General features: G+C 36.6%; 1 protein-coding gene, 2 long non-coding RNA genes and 1 pseudogene across 7 annotated transcripts in view; 1 reads left to right on the top strand and 3 right to left on the bottom strand.

The window, feature by feature from the left end:
* Positions 1-9,153: 9,153 nt before the first annotated feature.
* C7H15orf61 (chromosome 7 C15orf61 homolog) lies at positions 9,154-14,189 on the bottom strand. 2 transcript variants are annotated; one of them, XR_014060036.1, is made up of 2 exons: positions 13,428-14,189; positions 9,154-9,382 (listed from the first exon to the last, which is right to left on the bottom strand). XR_014060036.1 is itself a non-coding variant. In XM_081511875.1 (2 exons), the coding sequence occupies exons 1-2, from the start codon at positions 14,157-14,159 to the stop codon at positions 9,255-9,257; spliced, it is 474 nt and encodes a 157-aa protein (XP_081368001.1). In that variant the 5' UTR covers positions 14,160-14,189; the 3' UTR covers positions 9,154-9,254. The 2 variants fall into 2 exon arrangements, 1 of the variants encoding a protein (XP_081368001.1); XM_081511875.1 differs by having other exon boundaries at positions 13,814-14,189.
* A 161-nt stretch (positions 14,190-14,350) lies between these two features.
* LOC145514311 (uncharacterized) overlaps positions 14,351-25,427 on the top strand; it is a 178,579-nt gene continuing 167,502 nt past the window's right edge. For all 4 annotated transcript variants that reach the window (XR_014060039.1, XR_014060037.1, XR_014060038.1 and 1 more), the window contains exons 1-2: positions 14,351-14,618; positions 16,764-16,875. This is a non-coding gene — a long non-coding RNA (uncharacterized LOC145514311). The remainder of the gene's footprint in view (positions 14,619-16,763; positions 16,876-25,427) is intronic.
* Positions 16,224-16,552, bottom strand: LOC145512418 (small integral membrane protein 30-like; annotated as a pseudogene).
* LOC145514314 (uncharacterized) lies at positions 18,926-23,786 on the bottom strand. Its single transcript, XR_014060043.1, has 3 exons — positions 22,292-23,786; positions 19,780-22,079; positions 18,926-19,561 (listed from the first exon to the last, which is right to left on the bottom strand). It is a non-coding gene; the product is annotated as an uncharacterized LOC145514314 (long non-coding RNA).

Below are 25,427 nucleotides of genomic sequence, written 5' to 3'. Positions count from 1 at the left end.
ATCCTCTGTCATCCCCTTTTCCTCCTGCCTTCTATCTTTCCCAGCATCAGGGTCTTTTCCAATGAGTTGGCTCTTCGCATCAGATGGGCAAAGTATTGGAACTTCAGCTTTAGCATCAGTCCTTCCAATGAATATTCAGGGTTGATTTCCTTTCGGACTGACTGGTTTGATCTCCTTGCAGTCCAGGGGACTCTCAAGAATCTTCTCCAGCACCACAGTTCAAAAGCATCAGTTCTTCGGCTCTTAGCATTTTTATGGTCTAACTCTCACATCCATACATGACTACTGAAAAAATCATAGCTTTGACTATCCGGACCTTTGTCAGCAAAGTAATGTCTCTGCTTTTTAATATGCTGTCTAGGTTGGTCATAGCTTTTCTTCCAAGGAGCAAGCATCTTTTAACTTCATAGCTGCAATCACTGTCCACAATGATTTTGGAGCCCAAGAAAATAAAGTCTGTCACTGTTTCCATTGTTTCCCCATCTATTTGCCATGAAGTGATGGGACCGGATATCATGATCTTCGTTTTTTGAATGCTGAGTTTTAAGCCAGCTTTTCCACTCTCCTCTTTCACAGTGTTACTCAACCAGTAATGGTACAGCAGAAACTTAAACCATATTTATCATCTTCAAGACAAGGTTCTTTGTATTATACACATAGTGGAAAAGCAATAAAACCAAGCTAAATCAGACCCAGGCCTGAAACAATGATAGCAAAATCTCTGAGATAAAGGAAACTTAAAAAAATCACCAATCTAATCTTCTACCCAGTTCAAGAATTCTCTCTACTTCACCTAATGAATTGTCATACAGCCTCTCTGAACATCCACAATAACAGGACTCACTGCCTCAAGAGGTAACCCATTCCTTTTTTTTTTGCCAAATCAATCAAAATATTCTTCTTGTCTCCTCATTACTAACACTACTTCTAGTTCTGTTTAAAAAGAGTAAGTCTAACTCATCCAAGTAGTTTCTGCTTAATGTTTCATTGACTTTCAAATAACAAAATTCCTGTACAATGAAACAATGACGCCTTTTGAGATGCCTCAGAAGGATAATGTGAGTCCAATCTTTTATTTTTCAGAAGGCATAGAACAGTGTAAGTTTATTACACCTGAGATAATATTTCAGACTTGTTGACTATTCTTGTAAAAAACTCCATATGATTTCCAATTAAAGTATCCTTTTCCTAAAGCTCTTAAAAAAGAAGACAGACAAGTTTTCTTTTTGATTTTGCATCATCACATATTCATTTGACAGAGAGCCTTCATTATATGAAAAATACTGGAAACACAAAACTTAGTAACACATTGTTCTCATCCAGCTGTATACAGAAGTCATCTTTTTCAGTATGGCTTGAATTAACCCTGTGAGTATATTCAGAACTACTAGATTTTGTTAATAGGTAAAATTAGTAAAGTTTGCCTTCGGTGTGGTCAATGCAAAGGACTTGTAGGATGAATGGATGAGTGTTGATTTTTAATGTAATCTAAAAATGAGTGACACTATTTAGATTTTAATTCAAACTTCAAAATTCTTGGTCCCTTCATTTCTTAAATTTGGATATTTGAAAGCATAAGAAACTAAAATTTTGCCTTTATCTCATAGTCAGAGCCTTAGTACTATGTGTAAAGAAAGGTTGCAAGATAATCTACATTTATGAATTATTTTAATCCAATTCATAAACACATACATTTTTAAAATAAAAATATCTATTTTCATTAAATGGAGTTTTAAATTCACATGTATTTATTAGAATACTGATTTTTATTTTGTACATTTTTGTTTTTGCTTTAGGGTTTGGGTAGACAACATTAAGTTATACACTTACATGAAAATAGAATTAAATGAATCACTCTGTGGTTAATAAATTCAATGTTTTGCTTACAGACAGATTGTTATAAAATTACTGATATATTCTAGCAAAAGCCGTAAAGGTTATGTCAAATAACTACTAAAAAAAAAAATCATCATATGTAGCATTAATGATGTTACCTTAACATACCAGCTTCAGGGGCTGCATAATTGTTTCTGCCAACCTATAAATTTTTGAGTAACAACAAAATTATTGTGATTTTTCTTGCTAAATAATTCATACATTACAAAGCATGTATGTAACAAGGTCCATGAATCACTAAAGCATATAATGATCATATATCTAATGACATATCTCTTTTCATAAGATGAATTCAAATAGATTTATGTATTTAGGTTAACTAAAAAATACTGAGTTTATAAGGTTCATAATTCTATCATCATCAACATCAAAAAACTTCAAATCTTCCTTAAGAAGTACATGATTTGCTTCTAAATCTGAAAGCTTTGGTTTATCAAAATCCTTGTTTAGGCTACTTTTCGTGAAGTTTTACAGCTTTTAAATTGATACTATAAATATCACTGAAAATAAATTAATAATATAATGGAGTAGTACAATGTTCATAAACTGTATTTAAAATGATATAAGTGCAACTAAAATAGCTATAAGCAATACTATATAAAACCTCATTCTAGTAGTAGCTGATATTCTTTATCCAGCAACTAGGATCTAAAAGATCATTTACCAACATTTTACGTACTTTTCTTTGGTCTTATCTTTTTAAAAAAAAATTTTGGCCATGTCATGAGGCATGCAGGATCTTGGTTCCCAGACCAGAGATGGAACCCTTGCCCCCTGCAGTGGAAGCATGGAGTCTTAACCACTGGACCACTAGGGAACTCCCTGTTTTTTCCTTAAATTAACTCAAACCAAGTATACCCTTTTCTTAATGCTGCTAAAAATGATTCCAAATGAAATTTCATCTATTTAATTCAAACTAGGTTTCATACTAAAATTCTTAAAATTCCAAGAAAACAACATATTTTTTTTAATTTTTCTTTTAATTTCTAACATTTTTCTAAATACAGTTATTTTCTATAGAAATTATGTGGTCATAGTTTATCATAGTCGGAGAAGGCAATGGCAACCCACTCCAGTACTCTTGCCTGGAAAATCCCATGGATGGAGGAGCCTGGTAGGCTGCAGTCCATGGGGTCGCGAAGAGTTGGACGCAACTGAGCGACTTCACTTTCACTTTTCACTTTCATGCATTGGAGAAGGAAATGGCAACCCACTCCAGTGTTCTTGCCTGGAGAATCCCAGGGACGGGGGAGCCTGGTGGGCTGGCGTCTATGGGGTCGCACAGAGTCCGACACGACTGAAGCGACTTAGCAGCAGTAGCAGCAGCAGTTTATCATAGTAATTTGAATCCTTTACTAATTTTTTTAAATTTAATTGAATCCTTTACTAATTTATTTTCTTGGGCTCCAAAGTCACTGCAGATGGTGACCGCAGCCATGAAATTAAAAGACGCTTGCTCCTTGGAAGGAAAACTATGACCAACCTAGACAGCATATTAAAAAGCAGAGACATTACTTTGCCGGCAAAGGTCCGTCTAGTCAAAGCTATGGTTTTTCCAGTAGTCATGTATGGATATGAGAGTTGGACTATAAAGAAAGATGAGCGCCAGAGAATTGAACTGTGGTGTTGGAGAAGACTCTTGAAGAGTCCCCGGGACAGCAAGGAGATCAAACCAGTCAATCCTAAAGGAAATCAGTGCTGAATATTCATTGGATGGACTGATGCTGAAGCTGAAAGTCCAATACTTTTGCCACCTGATGCGAAGAATTGACTCCTTAGAAAAGACCCAGACCTGGTGCTGGGAAAGATTGAAAGCAGGAGGAGAAGGGGATGACAGAGGATAAGATGGTTGGATGGCATCACCGACTCGATGGACATGAGTTTGAGCAAGCTTCAGGATGGACAGGGAAGCATGACATGCTGCAGTCCATGAGGTTGCAAAGAGTTGGACACGACTGAACGACTGAACTGAACTACTAATTTTTAAAAATTATTTTTATTTATGGTGAAATACACATCACGGAATTTATCACGCTAGCCATTTTTAAGCGTACAGTGTTAAGTACATTCACATCACTGTGCAACCATCATTACTATCTATATCTAGAACTTTTTATCTTACAAAATTAAAACTCTATACCTATTAAACACTAACTACCCATTTCCCTTCCCTGCTTTACTAGTTTTAAATTGCTTTATTGAAAGCTAATTCAGATGCTGTACAGTTCTTCCTTTGAAAGTGTACAATTCAATGTTTTGAGTATCATCACAGAATTGTGCAGCCATTACAGCAGTTTCATTATCCCCCAAAGAATCCCCATGCCCACTATCACTTACTCCCCATTTCCTCCCAATCTCCCCAGTCCTAGGCAATCACTAATCCAATTTCTGTCTCTACAGATTTGCCTATTCTGGACATTTCATATAAATGGAATCATACAATATATGGTCTTTCATGATTGGCTTCTTTCACTTAGTGTAATGTTTTCAAGAAGCTTTGTCGGTGCTATAGCATGCATCAGTACTTCTTTCCTTTTTTTGGTTGAATATGTAATATTCTATTGTGTAAATATGCCACCTTTTATTTTTATCCATTTATTGATATTTGAATTGTTTCCAATTCTTTGCTAGTGAATGCTATGAACACTTGTGTACAGGTTTTTCTGTGAACATATTTTCAACTCTGTAGAGTATGTATCCTAGGAGAATTACTGGGTAATATGATAACTTCATACTTGATATTTTCAGGAATGGCCAAACTTTTCCAAAGTGCACTATTTACCTTCCCACTAACAAGTTATGAGGGTTCCATATTCTCCACACTTCTTGCCAACTTTTTATTATCTATTATAGCCATCCCAGTGGGTATGAAGTGGTATCTCGCTGTGGTTTTGACTCCCATTTCCCTAATAGTTAATGTTAAATGTTTTTCACATGCTTAGTAACTATTTGTATTTCTTCAGAGGAATGTCTGTCCAAATTAATTTTTCAATTGGGTTGTTGAGTTAGAAGAGTTCTTTATATATTCTGGCTACAAATCATTTTATCATATATATGATTTGCAAACATTCTCTCCCATGTCAGCTCTCTTTTCATTTTCTTGATAGTGTCCTTTAAAACACAAAAGATTTTAATTTTGATGACCAATTTATTTATTTAGTCATTTGCCTTTTCTAACATTTATCCTTGCCCCAAATAAGAGTTTTAGAGTAGGCTGTATATGAAATCAGTTTCCTTACTAGAAAGCTAATGGAACTTAGAAATACACTTAGTAAAAACAATCTAGATTTATTTCATCCCAGTTGTATTAAGTGTACTTTCAATTAGCAAGACAGTTTTCTGAAGTCACTGGATGACTAAGCTTGCATCATTGGGAACTATTTTATCCACATCTTCGTTTAAAGCAGAATTTTTTCCTTAGTATCTGATCTCTAATTTTTGTTAGAAAAAGACTCTATGGCCTGTGCTCACTACTAATAACACTGCTTATTGTTGGGAAAACTCTTGTGAAACATTTGTCAAGCACATAAAATAGTATAAAAGTGAAATATAGTAATTAAGATGTGTGTTCTATCGATTGGGTAAGCTAAAGTAATTTTTCATTACTAACATAAGATTTAATAAGTAGTTAAAGATTCTGACTTGGCACTAGTCATTAGCATGTAATTGAACTAGTAAAAAAGATCAGTTAAAGCTGTGTTGATTACCACCTTATCTTTGAAAGGCAATTAAAGACCTCAATCATTGCAACAAGATTTGATTGTGCAGCCTTTATTGGACATTGATCTTTCAGCAAAGTGCAGTTACATTTTCCATTAATTTACAGTAACACAGTTTAACTCTGATACCCTAGACTGTTGACCCAGGTGAGATGTAATGCTAAGTACTGGTATAGGTTAAGAAGCCCCAAACATCATTACTGTCTGAATGCTAAGTGCTGAAAAAAAGAAGATACCCAATCCACTAGCTTTAGGATAAGGTTTCTGTTATCTGTATTAGCTTTTAAATGAAATGAAATCCAGATCCTTGTCTTTAGGTCACTCCACTCATTCAAACGGCATTCATTCTTTAATGGAATTAAAAGACATTACTTTATGAAGAATTATAGATGTTTTGTGATTATAGTTTTGTGTGAATATAAATAAAAATGACACAAGATAAAATGTATATTTTAAAAGAAATATATATGGTTTTTAATAATTAAAAATGTTTCTATTTCTACTGAAGCGAACAATAAGCAAAATATTAGTGACCAAATATGTAATGAATATGGACTTCCCTGGTAGCTCAGATGGTAAATTATCTGCCTGCAATTCGGGAGACCTGGATTCGATCCCTGGGTTAGGAAGATCCCCTGGAGAAGGAAATAGCAACCCACTCCAATATTCTTGCCTAGAGAATTCTATGGACAGAGGAGTCTGGTGGGCTACAGTCCATGGGGTCACAGAGTCGGACACGACTGAGCGACTAAACACAACACACATATATGATGAAAGAATTTATAACTATTTGTACAATTTGGTGTGTTAAGACATTAGCACTGAAATACTAGGGATTTTATTATTATTATTAGCAACCTCTTTCTTGCCCCCAATTGTTACTGTATCTTTTTTTTTTCTGTTACATAATCTTTATGGTGGTTCAACACTTAACACAGGAACCACAAATTTTGACTAGAAATTTCTTCCAACGTTTGATCATTGATTTGTATAGAAGTAACAAGAGAAGAGATGCAAGATTTTAAACTGAAATTAATCTTCATTTAAAAAAGTTTTGCCTGGATTAAAGACTAAAATCCCATTAAAGAAGTAGATGTAGAAAAGCTGTCTCTGTTTCCACAACTCCTCCTAAGAAAATTGCTATCCAGAAGGGCAGAGTCCACTTGAACCCTGCTTGCCATCTCAGGCATAGCAGCATGTGCAGACACGCTCACACAAACTGCCTTCAATGTGTCTCCTCCTCCCTACCTCTCACCTTATTTTTAAAAATCCTTTTTACTGATGAAGCCTTTTAAACATAAATGGAAAACAAGAATGAGGATTACAAAACCAGCATTTCTGAAATAAAACTGACATTTGCTAACAAGCACATTCAAGATACACTTTTAAGGTAGAAAGGTTTCTTATTTTGCCCTTCTCAGATTACAGGTAGAAAAAGCAGACACAAAGGAGGAGGTATTAGCCTGAAGTCAAAAAGTAAGACAGCACTATTACTAAAAATACAATCAAGTCTCCTGACTTCCAGCATTTACATTTTATCCCTTTTAGGCCATATACTTTGATGTAATATCTAACTTCAAAGAAAAAACTTAAACCATTGCTGTTCAATGAGAAGCATTTTTCAGACTAAACGGTTCACTATAAGACTTCATAAATCCAAGGAATGATGTTTTAAATATTTGAACCATGCCCTTAGCCATTGTTGAGTTCATCCTTCATCATGATCAACTCCATGAGAGCAAGAGGTCTATTGATTTTCATGTAATACAAGAAAATATTACATTTGCTTAATTGTTACACAGTGAGCACATCAGGCAAGAAATCAAGGCTCTATTTAATGCTGCAAACAGCAGAGAATTACACAGATCGATAGGGTAGTTTGTCAAAGATGTTCTCCAAGGAGACTTACCTATCACCATATGGACAAGAAGTCACTCTGATTGTAGCTATTGAAAAACAGGTAAGCAGAGTCAGCAGTACAAATTATCAGAAATCAAACAGGCCAGTGTGAAAAGAAGTGCAACTTTACTGAAAAGCTGTATTTATAGTCTAGTAATTAAAAACCATTTTATCAGCCTTGTGTGGGGACCAAACCTTTACAGCAAGTATTGACAAGACCAGCAGCAATGAATGACCAGTATTTGACTTAAAACTTATGAGCTATAGTTATTTAACTTTGCCCATTAACAGAGGAAATCAGTTCTAGCCTTCCTTGCAAAATGCTAATAGTCAGTTTTATTATTAATGAAGCTTAATGTAACACTATCTCCTTTGTGTAAGCCGTTCATTTAACCAGTGTCAAGTATATTCTTCTGGACTATAAGTACTTCTTTGATTAAGGCGTTATTTAGAATTGCTTTTAGACAAGTGAACACTACATATATTTGAAGAACAGTTCACTCTCTGTAGCTCAGTTAAAATGACTACCTTTAATGAAGCCAGTTTGTGTTACTTCCATTATTCTGGTAACTTCACCTCAATTACTTCCACTCACTTTCCCTGATTTGTTAGAAGCATGCACTCAAATGTTGGCTAGATTGAATTTTATAAAATATTTTGCTACAAAAATGTGTAAACGTTGCAGAGCATCAGCAACACATTAACATAAAATGATATATAATGCATGTTTGTAATTATGGGAGAGATCATAAATCTTAAACACCCATTGGTTTAGAAATTAAATAGTTCTACTTAGTTCTCCCTAAATTACTCCAAATTTCTGAAATTTACCATTCGTCTGGGTACCCCCAAGGATAAATTTTTTTTAATGACTTTGCTTTCAAAAATGCAATTAACTTAATAAAATTCTAATGCAAAACTGCCATTAGGTCTTTAAAATTTCAGCCCACTTCCCATGGCCAATAAGTCTATGGATACATACCATTTCAGCTAATTGCTTTTTTAAACAGTTACCAAATTTATTTTTTCTGGGTCTTTCTAGATCTTAATTGTTCTTACAGCTTTATCGGCATGCTATTTTAACTTTTAATAAGTCTTAATTTCATTTATTTTGCTGCATTTGCATTAAATGGAGTTGTTATCACATTAAAAAAATTAGTGTGGTATTGGATTCTTTAGGTAATAAGAAGGTTCAACATTCCACCCACACCTCTAGTACAGGAAAATGGCACAAGGGCTTTTAACACATTTCCAATTAAAATCCTGGCAGTTGAATGGTTTAAATTCCAGATTGCAATTAGAATTCTTATCAATTTTAGATCTGCCAATGATGTTATCTTATCTCCATCATATATTCTGAAATTCTCTACTTTTTCCAATGTTAAAGATTTTTTTCTCCTTCCTTCTTTGTGTGGGTATCTATATTTTCAAAGAGTTGATATATAACTACAGAATCTATAAATTACAATCATTTTTTATCTCTAGTTCAACCTAGTTATAGGAAAAAACTGGTATACTGTTATGTATTTGTAGTTCCCATTGGCTAAATAGAGTATGCAATATATTACAATGTATGAAAAGCTTTGCCTCTTGAGGGCAATGATTCATCTTAAAGAACCAGACACTGTAGGAAGAAAAAGGTATTTGCAAAGTTTTATTTTAAAGGATCAAAAATAAATATTGCACATACACATGAAAAAAAAAAAATCTATTGATATTTACGTCCTTCAAGGCACACTTTCAGTACATGGCACCTTCATCTTCTTTATTTAGAAAATAAACTGTTATTGGTCCATAACTGGTGTGCACAGTCTCTGTGACTCTAGCAAATAACCAGGAGCCAAGTCCATATAATAAAGTTGGAATACCTAGAAAACAAATGAATACGTTATTTGTGAAATAAACATTTATTAATTATGTACTCATATTTGTCATGGTATAAATCACATACCACTCTTTAGCAACATCAAGAAATTATACAGTTATAAAAATATGAGTAAACATCGACTCTACCTAAGAGGTCAATTTCATCTATGTTTGTGAACCACAGTAACAATTGTGTGAGCCTAGAGATTTTTAAAACTATAGATAAGGCTGGTGTAAACTACTTCAAGTACTTCACAAACATTAATTCATTACCTCTGAGTAATTATGAAGTAATTCTATAGTCTTTTCACAAATAAGCAAACAGAGAATATTCATTTATTTAGTTGTAGAGGCTCTTGATTATAGGCCTTGAGCTTAAATTACTAGGTCATCTTTATTGTGCTGTAAGTTGGACAGTAATACTGATGGCTAAAATAATTTTTGTACAATTTAAAAGAAACTAGGTCAAAAAGCTGTCTTCAAAACCAAAGGCAAAACCTAATTCTAAGGAAGATTTTGGTATGATTACAAGCATGAGAAAGAAATAATCCCATTCATAGTTTCACAACTGATTTGAAAATCTTGTTTCAACCTACTTGAATTAGGTTAATAGTAGACTCCAAGAATATATTTCTTCTTTGAAATATTTCCATTTGTGATAAGCTGCCATTTGTGATACATGAAACTAAACATACACTAGTCAGAGATTGCATTAAGCCCTCATAGGCACGTGAGAGTAAGCTGGACAAAAAAAAACTTTCACAATTCCTTTTTTTTTGTAAGGCACTTATTTAAAGTCAATGACTATTAATAACATTAAAAACATGTATAAAACCACAGGCACATGATATCAATAAAAATACTGTATGCTTTGCACAAATATTAATTTTACTGTTCCTGTGTATGAGTGGAACGTACATAGGACAGAAATGGACAGAAAATGTCAATTTAAAAGAAGAGCTGTAATTTGGAAAATCACTTTATTTCTAGTTACTAGGGAAATCAACACATGCTCAGGACTAATCATATTGCTAAATTTTTTTCTTATTTTTTCTGCAAGAGTATCTTTGCTGTGTTATGCTCTTTTTTGATTGTGTAAGTTTGCTGGACTACTTTGTGCTTATTCCCTGAAGCTGCATTCCAGCCACTGTGATGCCAAAGATTAATCAGGGGAAGCATCACTAGTTGGCAATGAGAAAAGGCAAAAAACCCAATTCAGACTGGCACCTCTCTATTTTTAGGAGTATACTGGGTCACAGCTTTTTACAATCACAGGGTTTCCTGGAACTCCTGTGAAATCTTTCACAGTATATTGCCTTCCTTGCCTTGTGAATACCTCCCTGCAAATCTCTGAAAGCCTCAAGGGTATGTCACAAAAATGCCACAAAAACTAGCATCATAAAGCTATTAATTAATCATTCAACCAAAAAAAAAAAAAGGGCAAGTGGAGGTGTAGAATGGGGGACTGGACAAGAGAACAAGAGTAAGATAGGCAGAAGTGAATGAAGAATAAGACAGGTAGAAGTTAAGTGAAGAGGGAGCAGTTGAAATAAAAAATAAACTTTAATATATGTTATCACAACTTCAAAAGGTGAAAATCAATGGAGTGACAGAAAAACAGGTTCTAGAAATAATTACTAATTTTCCAAATATATTGATAGTAAAATAAATAAAATAAGACTTTTAAACCAATGATAAGGACATTCAGTTAAGAAAGCTGGTGACATTGAAAATTTTGTTTTCAGTATTTTGTTTTTACAGTATTTATCAGTTTCCTGTAAAATATTGATATTTTTTAAAAAGTCACACAAATGGTCAATATTTTTTCAGCTAAAATGGAGGACTGACCAAGGATTACTAATAACTACATTAGCTCTTACTAAGAAACAACTAAGAACTGTTAATGCTGTTTGATAGGGGGTTGAGATGTGATATGGGAGTCAGAAATTCTCTATTTTTTTTTTATCCTGCAGTCTACTTATTTAATGCAGTCAGGCTAATACACTAAATGTGAAGATTAGCCACATACATAATTAACATAGTTAAAAAACCCGGTAATTTTCTTTATAGCACATATGCTATAAAATCTATAAGGTTTGATGAAAAATTAAATTTTTTCTAGACTGTCTGAAACATATCATAACATCAAAATGAATGTGAAACCCAGTTCTTTGCATAATAATTCATTTTGAGTCAGCTGAACAGTAGGTAAACCACTGTCAAATTAAGCACTTAAAAAAAATTAGAACTTTGTAGCAAGTCTCCAATTACCCATTCATTCCAATGGTAAGTTGATTTTCTTAAATCTCAATCTACTTCCCAGCAGGATACCCAGACTGATAAACCATCAGTAAAATGTCGCTTCCATTGAAAGGAAGGCAGGCGAGAAAGGGAACAAATGGGTAAAACAGAAATCTTTATTATTTACAAAATGGAAAAATGAATTACTTTGATAATTACTAATTTGAAAGGGAAGAGGAGGAATAAAATCCTAAGTATTTTTAAATAGAATATGTACTTGATGATCCAGAGACGCAATAGCACAACACAGAATAAGAAAGAATTCTATTATCTAATTCCCTCCCCTAAGACAATAATAAACATTACCAAATTGGTGAATAAAAAGTCCAGAAAAAAAAAAAACACCTCCTTTTATTAGTACAAGCCAATTTGTACTAAAGCAAATACCTGAGTAGAAAGTTTTCCTTTCAGTTTAATTAAAAACTCTTATTCTCTTTTAAACAGAATTTTTAGAATTTTAAAGAGGTCATAAAGACCATTAAATCACTATTCAGCTTTCTCTTCCACACACATTAAAAAAAACTACAGCTGTTTTCTTTCTTCAAAAGATTTTACTACTTTCACTACTTTTCTATGTGAGAATGTTCTGGGCATCCTATTTTCTTTAGATTTCTTTCTACCTAAAAAGATTAGGCCCTAATCAGTAAGGTGCTCTTAAATGGTGAAAACCTTTTTTAAAAAAGGCGTTGGGTACATAGTTTACCAACAACTCTCCAGTTATGCTTTTCCTAACCTATTAAAGTGTATTAACTGTACATTTTGGGAAGAATGACTTTTTTCTGTTTCTGAAGGTGCTATTCAATAAAACAAACGTATTCTTCCTGAATCTAGTCATCACTCTAGTCTCTCCAAATAATTTTGGATTGAATTTTCTAAATCACTACACTCTTCAACTTCTTTACATCAACCTCAAAATTAGTGGGCTTGCTCTATATAGTTCATCAGGCAAATAATAAGGCATACTTTTAAAAGATTACACATCGCTAAATAATCTTCCCCTTAATGAGATGAACTCAGGAGAGTACTAGTGGAGCAATGGCTCCAGAACCCCATGATTTACATATGTGAGTAATTATAAGTAAAAACACACCTAATGTATTTAAATTTAAGAAACTGTCAAGACTATATAGTAAAAGTGTGGCCGCGTATTCAGCTTTAATTCTGGTTCAAAAAACTGGTTGGGTAATGTGAGTTAGCTTGCACATCTAGATTCTGAATTACTGAAATATGGATTAATTTGATTATCAGTTATTAATAGGTTCAAACATCCTGAGGCCTATTTTTCATTTACCTATAAAACATGAAAGATGCACCCATGTCAATGTTCACGCCTCTTCTGTCATTAACCAAAAGATAATCAACATTCAGCAAGAGTAAATACTCAGACTTAGAATATTCCCATGAAAACATATCAGTATTAAAGAGGCAATCTTTTAAATATCTTTTAGGCCTAGTATCTGAAGAAGCCAATACCACGGGTGAAAATCTTCAGTGGTTTTAGTAAAACGAACTTGCTGGGATTTCATATAAAGAGAACAAAGAAACTTAAAAAAGTAGTTCCAGATTTTATACTCTGAACACACCCACAAAGTGATGTTCATGAGAATAAATCCTGTCATATCATCAGGCATTTTATAAAAACTTTAGAGCCATTTTCAGCGGCCTACACCCTCCTTCTTACTGCCCCAATGAAAGGCTCCTTCTCATTAATGAGTGGCTGGAATAAAGAATAAAATGCCCTCTCACCGGGAGCGGATGCAGAGGGGTCCCACTGTACAGGCCTGTCAATAAGCCCCACTTTCCGGGGGACTATTCAGGAGCAACAACTTAGCTCTGACAAGCACCTGCTGGGAGGGGAATACAGAAGCCCAGGACCAGGTTAAGCCCTGCAAGGCTGCAGAGTGGGTGGGACGCGGAGGCAGAGTCTGGGAACCGCCCCAGCACTGGGCGAAGCGTGGCGAGCGCGTGCGCCCGGGCGAGCCTGCGGGGGGTCGATGCTGGGTAACTCCGCGTCGGCGCGGTCCGATCTCGGGACGAGGTCGCGGCCTCGGAGCCAGAACGTTTGTCAGCGTGCTTTGCAAACAGTGGGGCCGTCGTCGGCGGGACGTGTTTCACCGGCCCGGGCCACTCACCGAGGTTGACGACCTTGAGCGCCGTGAAGAACCGGTCCTGCCCGGCCAAGTCCTGCCAGGGAGCCTTGGAGCAGTGGTACTTGATGAAGGGGAAGCAGCCGGTGCGCAGGACGTGGTAGTTGGCGCCCTGCACGGGCCAGTTGAAGTGCGAGAGGCCGAACTGGTCGTTCCGGACGGCGCTGTAGGGCACGCAGAAGGAGGTCCAGTGAGGCAGGCGCCGCTGCAGCAGGTGCCGCGTCAGCACCTCCGAGGCACGGGGCTTCGGGCGGGAGGCGGCGCCCGCGGCCCAGGGCCGGTACAGCAGCAGACGAAGCACAGCCTCGTGGGCCCTCCGTAGGGCCTCCATGACCGGCCTCGCCCGCGTACCCCACCCTTCGGCCGCCTTACGGGCGCGCGCCCATGGGGGCGGGGCCGAAGGGGCGCGCGCGCGCCCGCTCCCCGAGGCTAGTAGCGGGACGCCCAACGGGCGCCGCGCGAGTGCGCGAGAGCCCCCGGGGCGCGGCGGCGCGTGCGCACAAAGGTCCCGCGGCTTCCTTTGAAGAGAGTGGAGTGGGGAGGAGGGCCGGGCGGAGTGAGTTAGCTGAGGTCGTTAAATCGTCACCAAAGACCTCATAAAGTCGTTAATAACCCTAGGGAGGGAGTGAGGGGGGATTCGTGAGTTTTATTAGTTCAGGTATGAGGAAAATTAAGCTTTACCCAGTGGAGTGGCAGAACTCAAGCCTGCATCTCTCTTCCAAGTCGTGGACTGAAGAAATCCTTCATTGGTGGTGTTGAGGAAACACTTGAAGAAGTTGTCCTCAGGGAAGTGAGTTAAAAGCCAAGTCCCGAGATTTGCATTGGCTAGTAAAGCCGGGGAGCACTTTTCAATTTAGTTTCCTCTTTCGTGTTTTTAAAAATAAGCCCCAGATATTTCAACAGAAAAAAAATTGTTTTTTAGGAAGCCTTAAATCTCTCCATGCAGTGTGCACCACCATCTCCCTCAGAGCCTGGAAAACGGCCAGACCGGGAGTCTTTAGTTTTAAGCCCTAATAATCCCGTCACCCATTATCAAACCTCTTTAGGAAAACTTTTTTCAAGTTTTGCAGCTTCTTGGGATAAGAACTTGTATGCATCTGTTTTCTAGAGAGGCATTTCCTCTTACATGTCTTAAATTCATGTTTGGGAAAAAACCATACATAAATGTGTCTGGAGAGTGCTGGATGTAAATGAGATAATTATGTGTAAGTACCATATAACCACTGCTGTTAATATTGTTGCTGAAAACTCAAGGGGAATGGAGGATGTGGCGAATATAAGTGTTCGCCACATATAATATAAATTATTATAAATACACAATATATTTAATAATATAATTATTGAATTATATAAATTACATGTTTATTATATAATTAAGTTATATTAAATTATATAAGTATAATATATAATATAAGGGAATATAAGTGTAGCGACTCTTACATTCTCCAGTTTTTATTGATTCCTTTAACAAACATTGATTGAGCACCTATAACCATGTGCCAGATCTTGTAGGATAAGTAATTTCAGGGGCCTTGTCCTCACGCAAATAATTTAAACCTTACCTTTATAGGATTCCCTGTTAGATAAAAGTTTTTAAAAGATTTTATGGGGAGGCACGATATAGTTACATTTGCACAGAAATGGTTGGAAGGAGGCTAAGACAAGAATCTGGGAAGTGATTCAGTACTATGATTTCAGATTTAACGTTTTTAACTTTTTTCATAATGGGTTTATATTTAACATTTAAAATTCCGTACCATGATTTTTAACAGTTTTTACATAATGGGTTTATATTTAATATAGTACTTCTCACCATGGAGATGTTGCTCAGTTAATATAGACATATTTTTGTCTTTGTTAAACATTAAATCTCTTCTCCATTTCAATGTTAAATACATTGAATACGTTCTCTAAACTTTTTAAATTTTTAACCAACAGTATTTAATATCTAGGTACAATATTAACTTGGGAGGTAACAAAAATCCAATAAAAATAATGGAGAAAAGACTCCTTAGTGATACAGGAGGAACTGATTATAATAGTTTCCTACGATTCCTTCTTCTGTTGAGAATTCTGAAACTATGAAATATTACTTACGCAAATTTCAGCCATCTCACTTCTTTGACCTTCTTTGTAACTAGCAAATGCAAACTATAGATGATGTTTTTCAGTGCATTATTTGTTGTGAAGAAAACATTTTGTTTTCCATTTAACACAATATTAATTTGTTCAGTATCAATTTTTCCATTATATTGGTTTGTGCAATCAATAACCAAGAATATGAAACTACCCAGTTTACTCTTTCTTGGGAACTTTCAGACACCAAAGCTCAGTTCTGAACCTCAATAGCACAAAAGTTTTCAGGGCAAGGCTTGATTCAGGAGGCCCTTTAAAGTCACATCTGTCCATTTCTTCTTGGTGCATATACACACCCCCTAAACAAGCACAGATCCTGGTAATGCTGAGAACCACACCTGACAAGAGAGCTGTTGTATCTCTAGTTTCTACTGCTTCAGCAATAGGCAGCACCAAAGGCAATGAAAAGATGATTAGGAAAAATTGTGTTGAAACTGATATCGGATATTGAGATCTTGAGGTGACTGGTTCTTGAAGCCCAAAGCTTACAAAGAAAGTGGTATTTGTTTAATTCTAACTTCCTTCCAGGAGCTCTGGATGCTGAGGCTAAGTAGCTCCACGTGGCAGTGCCTTCAAGGCAGTAACCATTGCAGGAATTCAAATTGAATTTTAAAAAGATGGAGTTCTTTTTGAAACAAAATCTGTCATAGAACCCCAACCTATAAAGTAGATGAAAACTTGTGTTTTATTACTAAACATTTATTAAGTGCAAAATTTTAATATTAAAGGTAAATTTTAAAAATGAGACTAGTTTGTTGTTGTCTTGGGTTTTTACTTTGTTTTGTTTTGCTTTTAGCAGAAAAGGAATTTATTGGAAGGCAGTTGGATAGCTAAAATAGTAAATAGGAAGTCTTCAGAACCAAGCTTAGAGATGGGAAGGAATCAAGGGAGACTGGCTGGCAGAGACATAGGTAAGACCAACAGGAGTGTATATGGTTCGGATGCCATGGCTGGCCCACTGCCAGTGGACTCTTGACCCTGCTGTTTTATGCTCAGAATTTTTTGAAGTTGGGGGCTATGGACAACAGTTGCAGTTATAGTAGCCTGAGGATAGTTTCTTTTTTTTTTCTTCTTTTTTTTAAATAACAGTTTATTTCTTACTCTGTTTTGGTTGTTTACTATCAAGAAAATCCTGATCTCTCGGGAGAAGTAGATATAAGTAAGAGTGGTTTTTAAGTGATTCACCTTGAAATCTTGGGCATGTGCTTCAACTAAAGATGACAAGTGGAGATGAACTTTGAGATCTATACTGAAATGACTTAACATCAAATTAATGCATGGGCAGTTTGAAGTATGTTAAAAATATTTGACATTTCCCTTTTGACAATATATAAATCTATTTTAAAAAATAAAATTTGAATCAAACATTTGGGGAACCTCTGAATTCAGTCTGAGAAATCCTACGTTCTGTAGTATATAAGGTAAAAACCACCGATAAAGAGAACCGAAATTTACATAGGTAGCACTGCATTGTCTCATGGAGGCTTGTAAAACAGCTAGGGAACTGAAGGATTTCTGTTGGAAGATGGTCTCCTGGAAAAACCTCATCAGTGGTAAAGGTTTCTCTAATCCAAGGCTCTTTGATTATCTCTCTTTTCTATTCTAAGATAGGAAGTTCATGCAAAGATTTCTGATAGATGGTGTACCACACCTAGGTTTTCAAGAGTATTTTAATGAAATATTACCCCAACCTAAAGATACAGAGCTGAAGAACATGACATCTAGATATCTTTTGTTAACTTTATATAGTACTCCTTCCATAATTGAAATAAGATAATCTCTCAAAAAAATACAATTCAGATCAGATGCTTGATTTTCTTTTCTGTTCTAATTCTTCATAGCGATGAATTTTCAGTTCTAATTCTTCAAGTGCCCCCAAAGGGACTTACAAGTTGTTATTCAAAAGCCTAAGTCAGTATTTAAAAACATTGCTTAGTGTCCAGCAATTAAGTGCATTAAATGCACAAATACTTAGTTTTCCACACAGTATGGAGAAATGACCTATCCCTTAGACAGAACCCCTTGAAAATATCTATAAGTAGTGCTGCCTTGTACAGCTTTTAACATGTGCATGGGTGTATCATGCTGCTCCTAGAAAGAAGGGATTTTGTTTTGGTTTTGTTTTAAAAGCACTTATGACATTGTAAATGTTCAGAACATGTTAAAAATAAGTTCTACAAAGTTGATAGTTTGGAATATATTAAAATTAAGAATTTCTGTTCATTAAAAGGCATTATTGAGAGAGTAAAAAGGTAATCAAAAGAGTGAAAAAAGTATTTGCATTACATATATCTGACAAAGCATTTGGTATCTAGAACAAATCATTTTAAAAAGACAATCTAATAGAAAGCTGGCCAAAATATTTAATGGACCCTTCCTAAAGGGGAACATCTAGATGTTCAATAATGTGAAAAAGTGCTTAGTTTCTCTAATCATATGAGAAGTGGGAACTATTAATAAAATATATATTACCTTATATATTACACACCCACTGGAGTGGGCTAAGAAAGAAAAGATAGAAAGTACTAAGGATAAGCAGCAGTTAGAACTTTTATACATGGTTGGCAACCACTTTGGAAATTTTTTTGGCAGTTTATTAGTTAAAGCTAAATAAATGCATACTTTATGACCCAGCCATGCCACTCCTAGGTAGTGTGCTCAGGCTGCCATAACAAAATACCACAGACTAAATTTAGCCAACAACAAATTTATTTCTCACAGTTCTGGGGACTGGGAAGTCCAGGATCAGGTGCCAGCCAGTTGGGTTCCCTGTGAGACTTCTCTTCTTGGCTTATATTTCCCTCTTGCTGTAAATCCTCCCGTGGTAGGCAGAGCTAACTCTGTGTCTGACTCTTTTCCAGTTAGGGTACCAGGCCTATTATAGGGTCACACCTTTATGACTTCACCTAACCTTTATCCCCTCCTCACACATGAGGACTTCTCTCCAAATACCATCACACTGGGTATTAGGGCTTCAACGTTTTCAAGATAAACTGTTGAAAAACTTTATGGGGTCACAAACAGTCCATGGCAATTCCCAACAGAAATTGTGTGCATATGTTCTTCAAAAGACATATACTAGAATATTCATAGCAGCGCTATTTATATTTGTAGTACTCAACCAGGAAAGTACTCAAATTTGTATCAGTAGTAGAGCAGATAACAAATTATGGCACATTCACATGATAGACTACTACACAGCAACAAGAATGATCTACAGTCACACACAGCATGCATGAATCTCACAAACATAGGGAATAGTGAAAGAAGTAAGGTGTCAAAGTATTTACTGTTTGATTTCATTTCTATGAAGTATAAAAACTGGCCTAAACTCATCTGTTCTGTTAGAAGAGTAGTGATCACTGCTGGTGGGCAGAGACGGTTACTAGGAGGAGTATGAGGTGACTTCCGGGGGACTGGAATTATTCTGTCTTTTAAAAAACATTCTTTTATTTTTATAGTTCTATTTTTTAAGAGTGGTTTTAGACTCACTACAAAATTAAGAGGAAGGTACAGATCTTTCTCATAAATTCCCTGTGCCTCATATGCATAGCCTTCCGCATTATTAGCATCCCCCACCAGAGTAAATGGGCTTCCCTGTTAGCTCAGTTGGTAAAGACTCTGCCTGCAATGTAGGATATCTGTTTGATCCCTGGGTTGGGAAGATCCCCTAGAGAAGGAAATGGCAACCCACTCCAGTATTCCTGCCTAGAGAATCCCATGGACAGAGGAGCCTGGCGGCTACAGTCCATGGGATTGCAAGAGTTGGACACGACTTATTGACTAAACTACCACCACCAGCAGGAGAGTAATACATTTTTTATAGTTGATGAACCTATGGATTATTCTCTTTCTTGATCTGATTCTTGTTAAATGGGTATATTCAGTTTGTGAACTACTAAACACATATGATGTGTGCCCTTTTCTGCATGTATGTTAAACTTCAATAAAAAGCTTGAAAACAATGAGTTCTGTAATATATTACCTATTAACACATCCTATTAGTATTTATTAACAAATATGTACAGAAACCATATATAGTGGACATGAGCCAAGCATGACTTCGTACATATATAGAATCTTTATCCTTGTATTGTTTCTATCACCATACTGTGAGATCCTGATCACTATATTTCTGTGTGTGTGTGTGCTCATAATGTGATTTAAAAGAAAATAGGGTAGGCATGTAGATTTTTATTCACTGCTATTGTCAGAAGAAGAATTAAAAGCAAGATACTAAGTGCATATGTTAACATGTTGGTAAAAGATAAAGGAATTATTTAAAAGGGATAGAAATATTTCCAATTAGAATTTCATTTACAGTTTCTAGTTTGAAGCTTTAGAACTTTTGGTTTAAGAAAAGGAAGACCATGGAATTGCTGCTGCCCCAGTTCATATTCCAGCATGTTGTGAAATTTAAAAACATACTCCAAAGAGCCACCGTCCTGAGTCTCCTAGGAACCAAATTTGCCTAACAGTTCAGTGCCCTCTAAGCCAAGCTCAGCACCAGAGGAAGTGCATGAGTTATCTCTACAACAGGAAGGATGCTCATTCATTCTTCCCATTTCTACTGGTGGCAAGTGGTGCTTGCTGCTCCATTCCTATATGGTTGTGTCTTCCCTGGGAAGGACAATATACATGGGTTTTATGCAAAATCATTCTCTTGGAGGTACTGAGTTATGGCAGGAGTCATTAGGAAAGGAAAGAACTGCTATATTCTTATCTAGATCTTTTTGAGTCCTTCTGTGGAATTGATTGATGTTCTGAAAGCTTCCAAGGAGTCGGCTGGCAGCTGGGGCTGCTGTTACAAAGAGTGACAAGAAGAATTACTCTGGTCAGACATTTTATTGTGAACAAAGTAGGTATAGGGATCTCTTCCAAAAGTATCTATGTCTAAACTACTTTCAAGTTCTCTCTCCCTCCCCCACCCCACTGGAATGTAAACTTTATAAGGTCAGAGGGTTTTGTGTGTTTTGTTAACCTTTGTGACCCCAGAACCTAGTAACTTGGCATATGGTAGGCACTCTTATTTGTTGAGTAAGTGTGTGTGGGGGGGTGGAAAGTGGGTAAAGTGAATACAATTAGTACGTTTGAAGGATGTTGGAGAAAGGGAATCATTGTATTCAGGGTCAGTGGTTTTAATTTTAATTTTGGTAGTTGGAGAAATTAAGCTACAGACTAGGAAACAAGCTTATCTAAGATCATACATGAGAAACATGAATCAAAATTCTGGTCTCTCAGCTTTCAGTAAGCTTCTCATTAGGAAACATTTCTATGCTATTCTCTTGTCCAATGGATGCTAGCAGTAGCAAGCAATATTTGTGACTTTTTGAAACCAAGTATGATTTATGCTGGTAGATAACACAGTCCACTTTATGGGCATGTTTTCAATGTTACAATCTTTATAATATGTAGTCAGTGTTTGGAAGCATTTGAAAACATGACCAAGTAAATTCTCACTTTGTCATAAAACCCATATTAGTCTAAGCTTCGTAAAGTGAGCCTCGTCCTACTAACAGTTTTATTCACGAATAGCATAGAGCATTTTTGTAGTAGAAATCAGATTTTCATATCAAATTCCTAAGATATTTTGGCTTTATTGCTGATCTTCAACAGACATGACTCTTAGCACTTTAGCTGTGAGTCTTTATGCCCCCTCTCCAGACTCACTGTCAAGTAGTTAATGATCTATAAACAAATACTGAGATGCCCTGAGGGGGCTTTCCATTTAAAGGGGCCTTGAATCATTTTATCATAGAAATACAGTAGCCTACCCACTGATTTATGATTTGTCAGTTTAGGTTTTGGAAGTGGCATTCCACTGATATTTTCAGATGGGACAGGTTTTTAATTTACTGTTGTTGTTTAGTCACTAAGTCGTGTCTGACTCTTTTGTGACCCCATGGAATGTATCCCTTCAGGCTCCTCTCTGTGTGTGATTTTCCAGGCAAGAATACTGGGGTGGGTCGCCATTTCCCTCTCTGGGGAATCTGCCCAACCCAGGGATTGATCCCAGGTCTCCTGTATTGGCCAGGGGATTCTTTACCACTGAGCCACCTGGTAAGCCCTTTAATTTACTGTGTGCATGTGCTCAGTTGCTCTGTCATGTCCAACTCTTTGCAGCCCCATGGATTGTAGCCACCAGGCTCCCCTGTTCATGGAATTTTCCAAGCAAGAATAATGGAGTTCCACAGCATTAAATTTTTATCAGTTTTCCCTTCAGGAAAACTTCAAAAATGTGAATCTACATTTTCAGTTTCCATTATATGAAATACCTTTTGATTTGTGTACGCATCAGTTCAGTTCAGTCGCTCAATCGTGTCTGACTCTTTGCGACCCCATGAATCGCAGCACGCCAGGCCTCCCTGTCCATCACCAACTTCCGGAGTTTACCCAAACCCATGTCCATCGAGTTGGTGATGACATCCAACCATCTCATCCTCTGTCGTCCCCTTCTCCTCCTGCCCCCAATCCTTCCCAGCATTAGGGTCTTTTCCAATGAGTCAACTCTTCGCATGAGGTGGCCAAGGTATTGGAGTTTCAGCTTCAACATCAGTCCTTCCAATGAACACCCAGGACTGATCTCCTTTAGGATGGACTGTTTGGATCTTCTTGCAGTACAAGAGACTCTCAAGAGTCTTCTCCAACACCACAGTTCAAAAGCATCAATTCTGCAGCGCTCAGCTTTCTTCACCGTCCAACTCTCACATCTATACATGACCACTGGAAAAACCATAGCCTTGACTAGATGGAACTTTGTTGGCAAAGTAATGTCTCTGCTTTTAAATATGCTATCTAGGTTGGTCATAACCTTCTTTCCAAGGAGTAAGCGTCTTTTAATTTCTTGGCTGCAATCACCATCAGCAGTGATTTTGGAGCCCAAAAAAATAAAGTCTGACACTGTTTCCACTGTTTCCCCATCTATTTCTCATGAAGTGATGAGACCAGATGCCATGATCTTAGTTTTCTGAACGTTGAGCTTTAAGCCCACTGTTTCACTCTCCTCTATCACTTTCATCAAGAGGCTCTTTAGTTCTTCTTTGCTTTCTGCCATAAGGGTGGTGTCATCTGCATATCTGAGGTTACTGATATTTCTCCCAGCAGTCTTGATTCCAGCTTGTGCATATTTCATTTTTTTAAGCTAAAAGTGGCTGCAGAGGGCCATGATGTCAGTGTAATAATACTTAGCCAGTTACTGAGTATTTATTTCATGCTAAGTAGTTTCCAACTGGGCTTCTCAGGTAGCACAGTGGTAAGGAATCCACCTGTCAACGCAGGGGATACAAGAGACCCGGGTTCAACCTCCTGGGACAGGAAGATTCCTCTGGAGAAGAGAATGGCAACCCACTCCAGAAATTCTTGCCTGGAGAATTCCAAGGACAGAGGAGCCTGGCAGGCTACAGTCCATAGGGTTGCAAAGACAGACATTACTGACCAACTGAGCATGCATTCAAGTTTCTACTTATTGTTTCATTGAAAGAACATTACAGATCAGGGTTTCATTTTCCTCATTTTCAAACTGAAGAAACTGAGTGTCCAAAGTTAGAGGTTACAATGAGCTGCTCTGGTCACAGGGCAGGCAGGTAGTAGAGCTGGGACTCGAACCTACATTGATAGGATTCAAAACCTCATGTTTGACTTCAATTAAAAAGAATCAAAAGAAGTGAAGTTACTAACACACTTTAGATGTTATACAATTAGTAAGTAAACAGGAAATAGCATTATAGATCCAAAATATGGCCTATCTATACCCAGGAGTCTATCTGACTCAAAAGGAAATTTGAGGGCACACATTATGATCTTCAGGAAAAAGAAAAAGAATTATTTTTCATAATGAAATCACTTGCAAAATTTGTTGTTAAACAGCTATTTCTATGCATATCACAGTACTTTTGAAATATCTTTAAATTGGAAGGCATGCAATAAGGCGTTTGCCTACCATAAGCAAAGATCCCAATTCTAAGCAAGTTATCAAGCTCTAACACTTGGATTTTATTAGGGAAACCCAGGTAGAGAGTATGTAGGAATTCTCTGGACTGCTTTTACAACTTTACTGTAAATCTAAAATTTTATTCATGTTAAAAAGTTTGGTTTTTACAAGCTTAGTTTTTAATAGAGCATCTGGCCATAGTTTGGACAGGTATGAATAATGGTGCTGCTGTGAGTCATAGGCACATTTAGTCCAAGCTAGCACTTCAGTGAACCACAACTGTAGTTCTGCTCTTTCTTTTTATTCCTTCTTGCTGTTTCTAATAAACCAAGATGTTAAAGCTAACTACATGCTCTATTAATTATATGAAGGTGAACTTGAGTCATATTTGTTACTGAAGATGATTAATAATTACCAATTCTGCACACGTTTCTGGTGCATTTCAATAAATAAACGGGGTACATTGTTGGGTAGTAATTGATTAATTAGCACATTCATCCTACACAGCTCAATGGTCTAAGGATGCTGAGTTTGAGATATTGCTCATAATTATTACAAGAAACAGATCTGTTCCATTTCTCAGTTTATTCTGTATGCTGAGATTTTTTTTCTAAATCGAATGTTTAATGGTTCAAAACCTTATAGGTTTTATTCAGATAAATCAACTCATGAAAAATTGCTAGTCATAATCTCAGAATCTTGTTTTTGTGTGAACCAGGGTGAAAACTTTTACAAGGCTAATTTTAACATTAGATCTTGCTGTTAAACTGGATCAAATACTGTAAATATAGGGCATTTTCCCACTATGCAGGAAATGCTCATTGAGCACCTATGCACAACAGGGGCACTGGAATCTCATTTGCTTCCCAACCACATCAAATAAGCTCAGGATTGCAAGTGTCATCGGGTTGGCACTTCGCAGCACTGAGCAAATATACAAAGTAATCTTCAGAGAAGTGTAACAGCATGTGTTGGTCACCGTTGTAGCTATGAAGCAATTTCGGTTTTTTTTTTTCCTAATTTGTTGACCCAGCATGTAGTTGAGAGAGCTTTGGACAGGGAGTCAGGAGACCTGGGTTCTACTTTACCTGTATTCTTTCTTAAAGAAGCTTTGTGACTCTGGGCACATCATTACTCCCTTCTCTAAGCATGGATCACTCATCTGTAAAATGAAGGCTTCAACCAGGGGTGATGACATAAAGTGAGGAGCCCAGGCTGCAGAGATAGATAGACCTAGGTTTGAATCTGGACTCCCTATTACTATTCTTTTTTTTATGATTTTAGGGAAATTATGTAACCTTTCTGAGTTTCTGCTCTGTTTGCTTGAGTTTATTGTAAGGACCAAATGATGTATGAAAATAGATTGTGAACTATAAAGTTCCATGTGAATATAAGACATTGTTAATATTACTATAACTATCTTAACTGGTTGAAAGTAACATGATATGTATTGGAAGGATGCATTGAAATGCTCATGTGCTTGCTGGTCTAAAAATAGAGAATTAGTAACATCCTTAAGCCATTATTAAAATG

Source organism: Giraffa tippelskirchi, chromosome 7, assembly GCF_054371585.1.
Source record: "Giraffa tippelskirchi isolate mGirTip1 chromosome 7, T2T-mGirTip1v1.2.pri, whole genome shotgun sequence".
Classification (NCBI taxonomy): Eukaryota; Metazoa; Chordata; class Mammalia; order Artiodactyla; family Giraffidae; genus Giraffa; species Giraffa tippelskirchi.
This window is presented reverse-complemented; position numbering and strand designations above follow the sequence as displayed.

What these genes read in the sequence shown, in the direction of transcription:
- C7H15orf61 (XM_081511875.1), bottom strand. Translation starts at nt 14,159, where the DNA reads ATGGAGGCCCTACGGAGGGCCCACGAGGCTGTGCTTCGTCTGCTGCTG. An exon ending in GCTCAAGGTCGTCAACCTCG is followed by an intron (nt 9,383 to 13,813) that starts GTGAGTGGCCCG and finishes TTTGTTTTCTAG; the next exon opens with GTATTCCAACTTTATTATAT.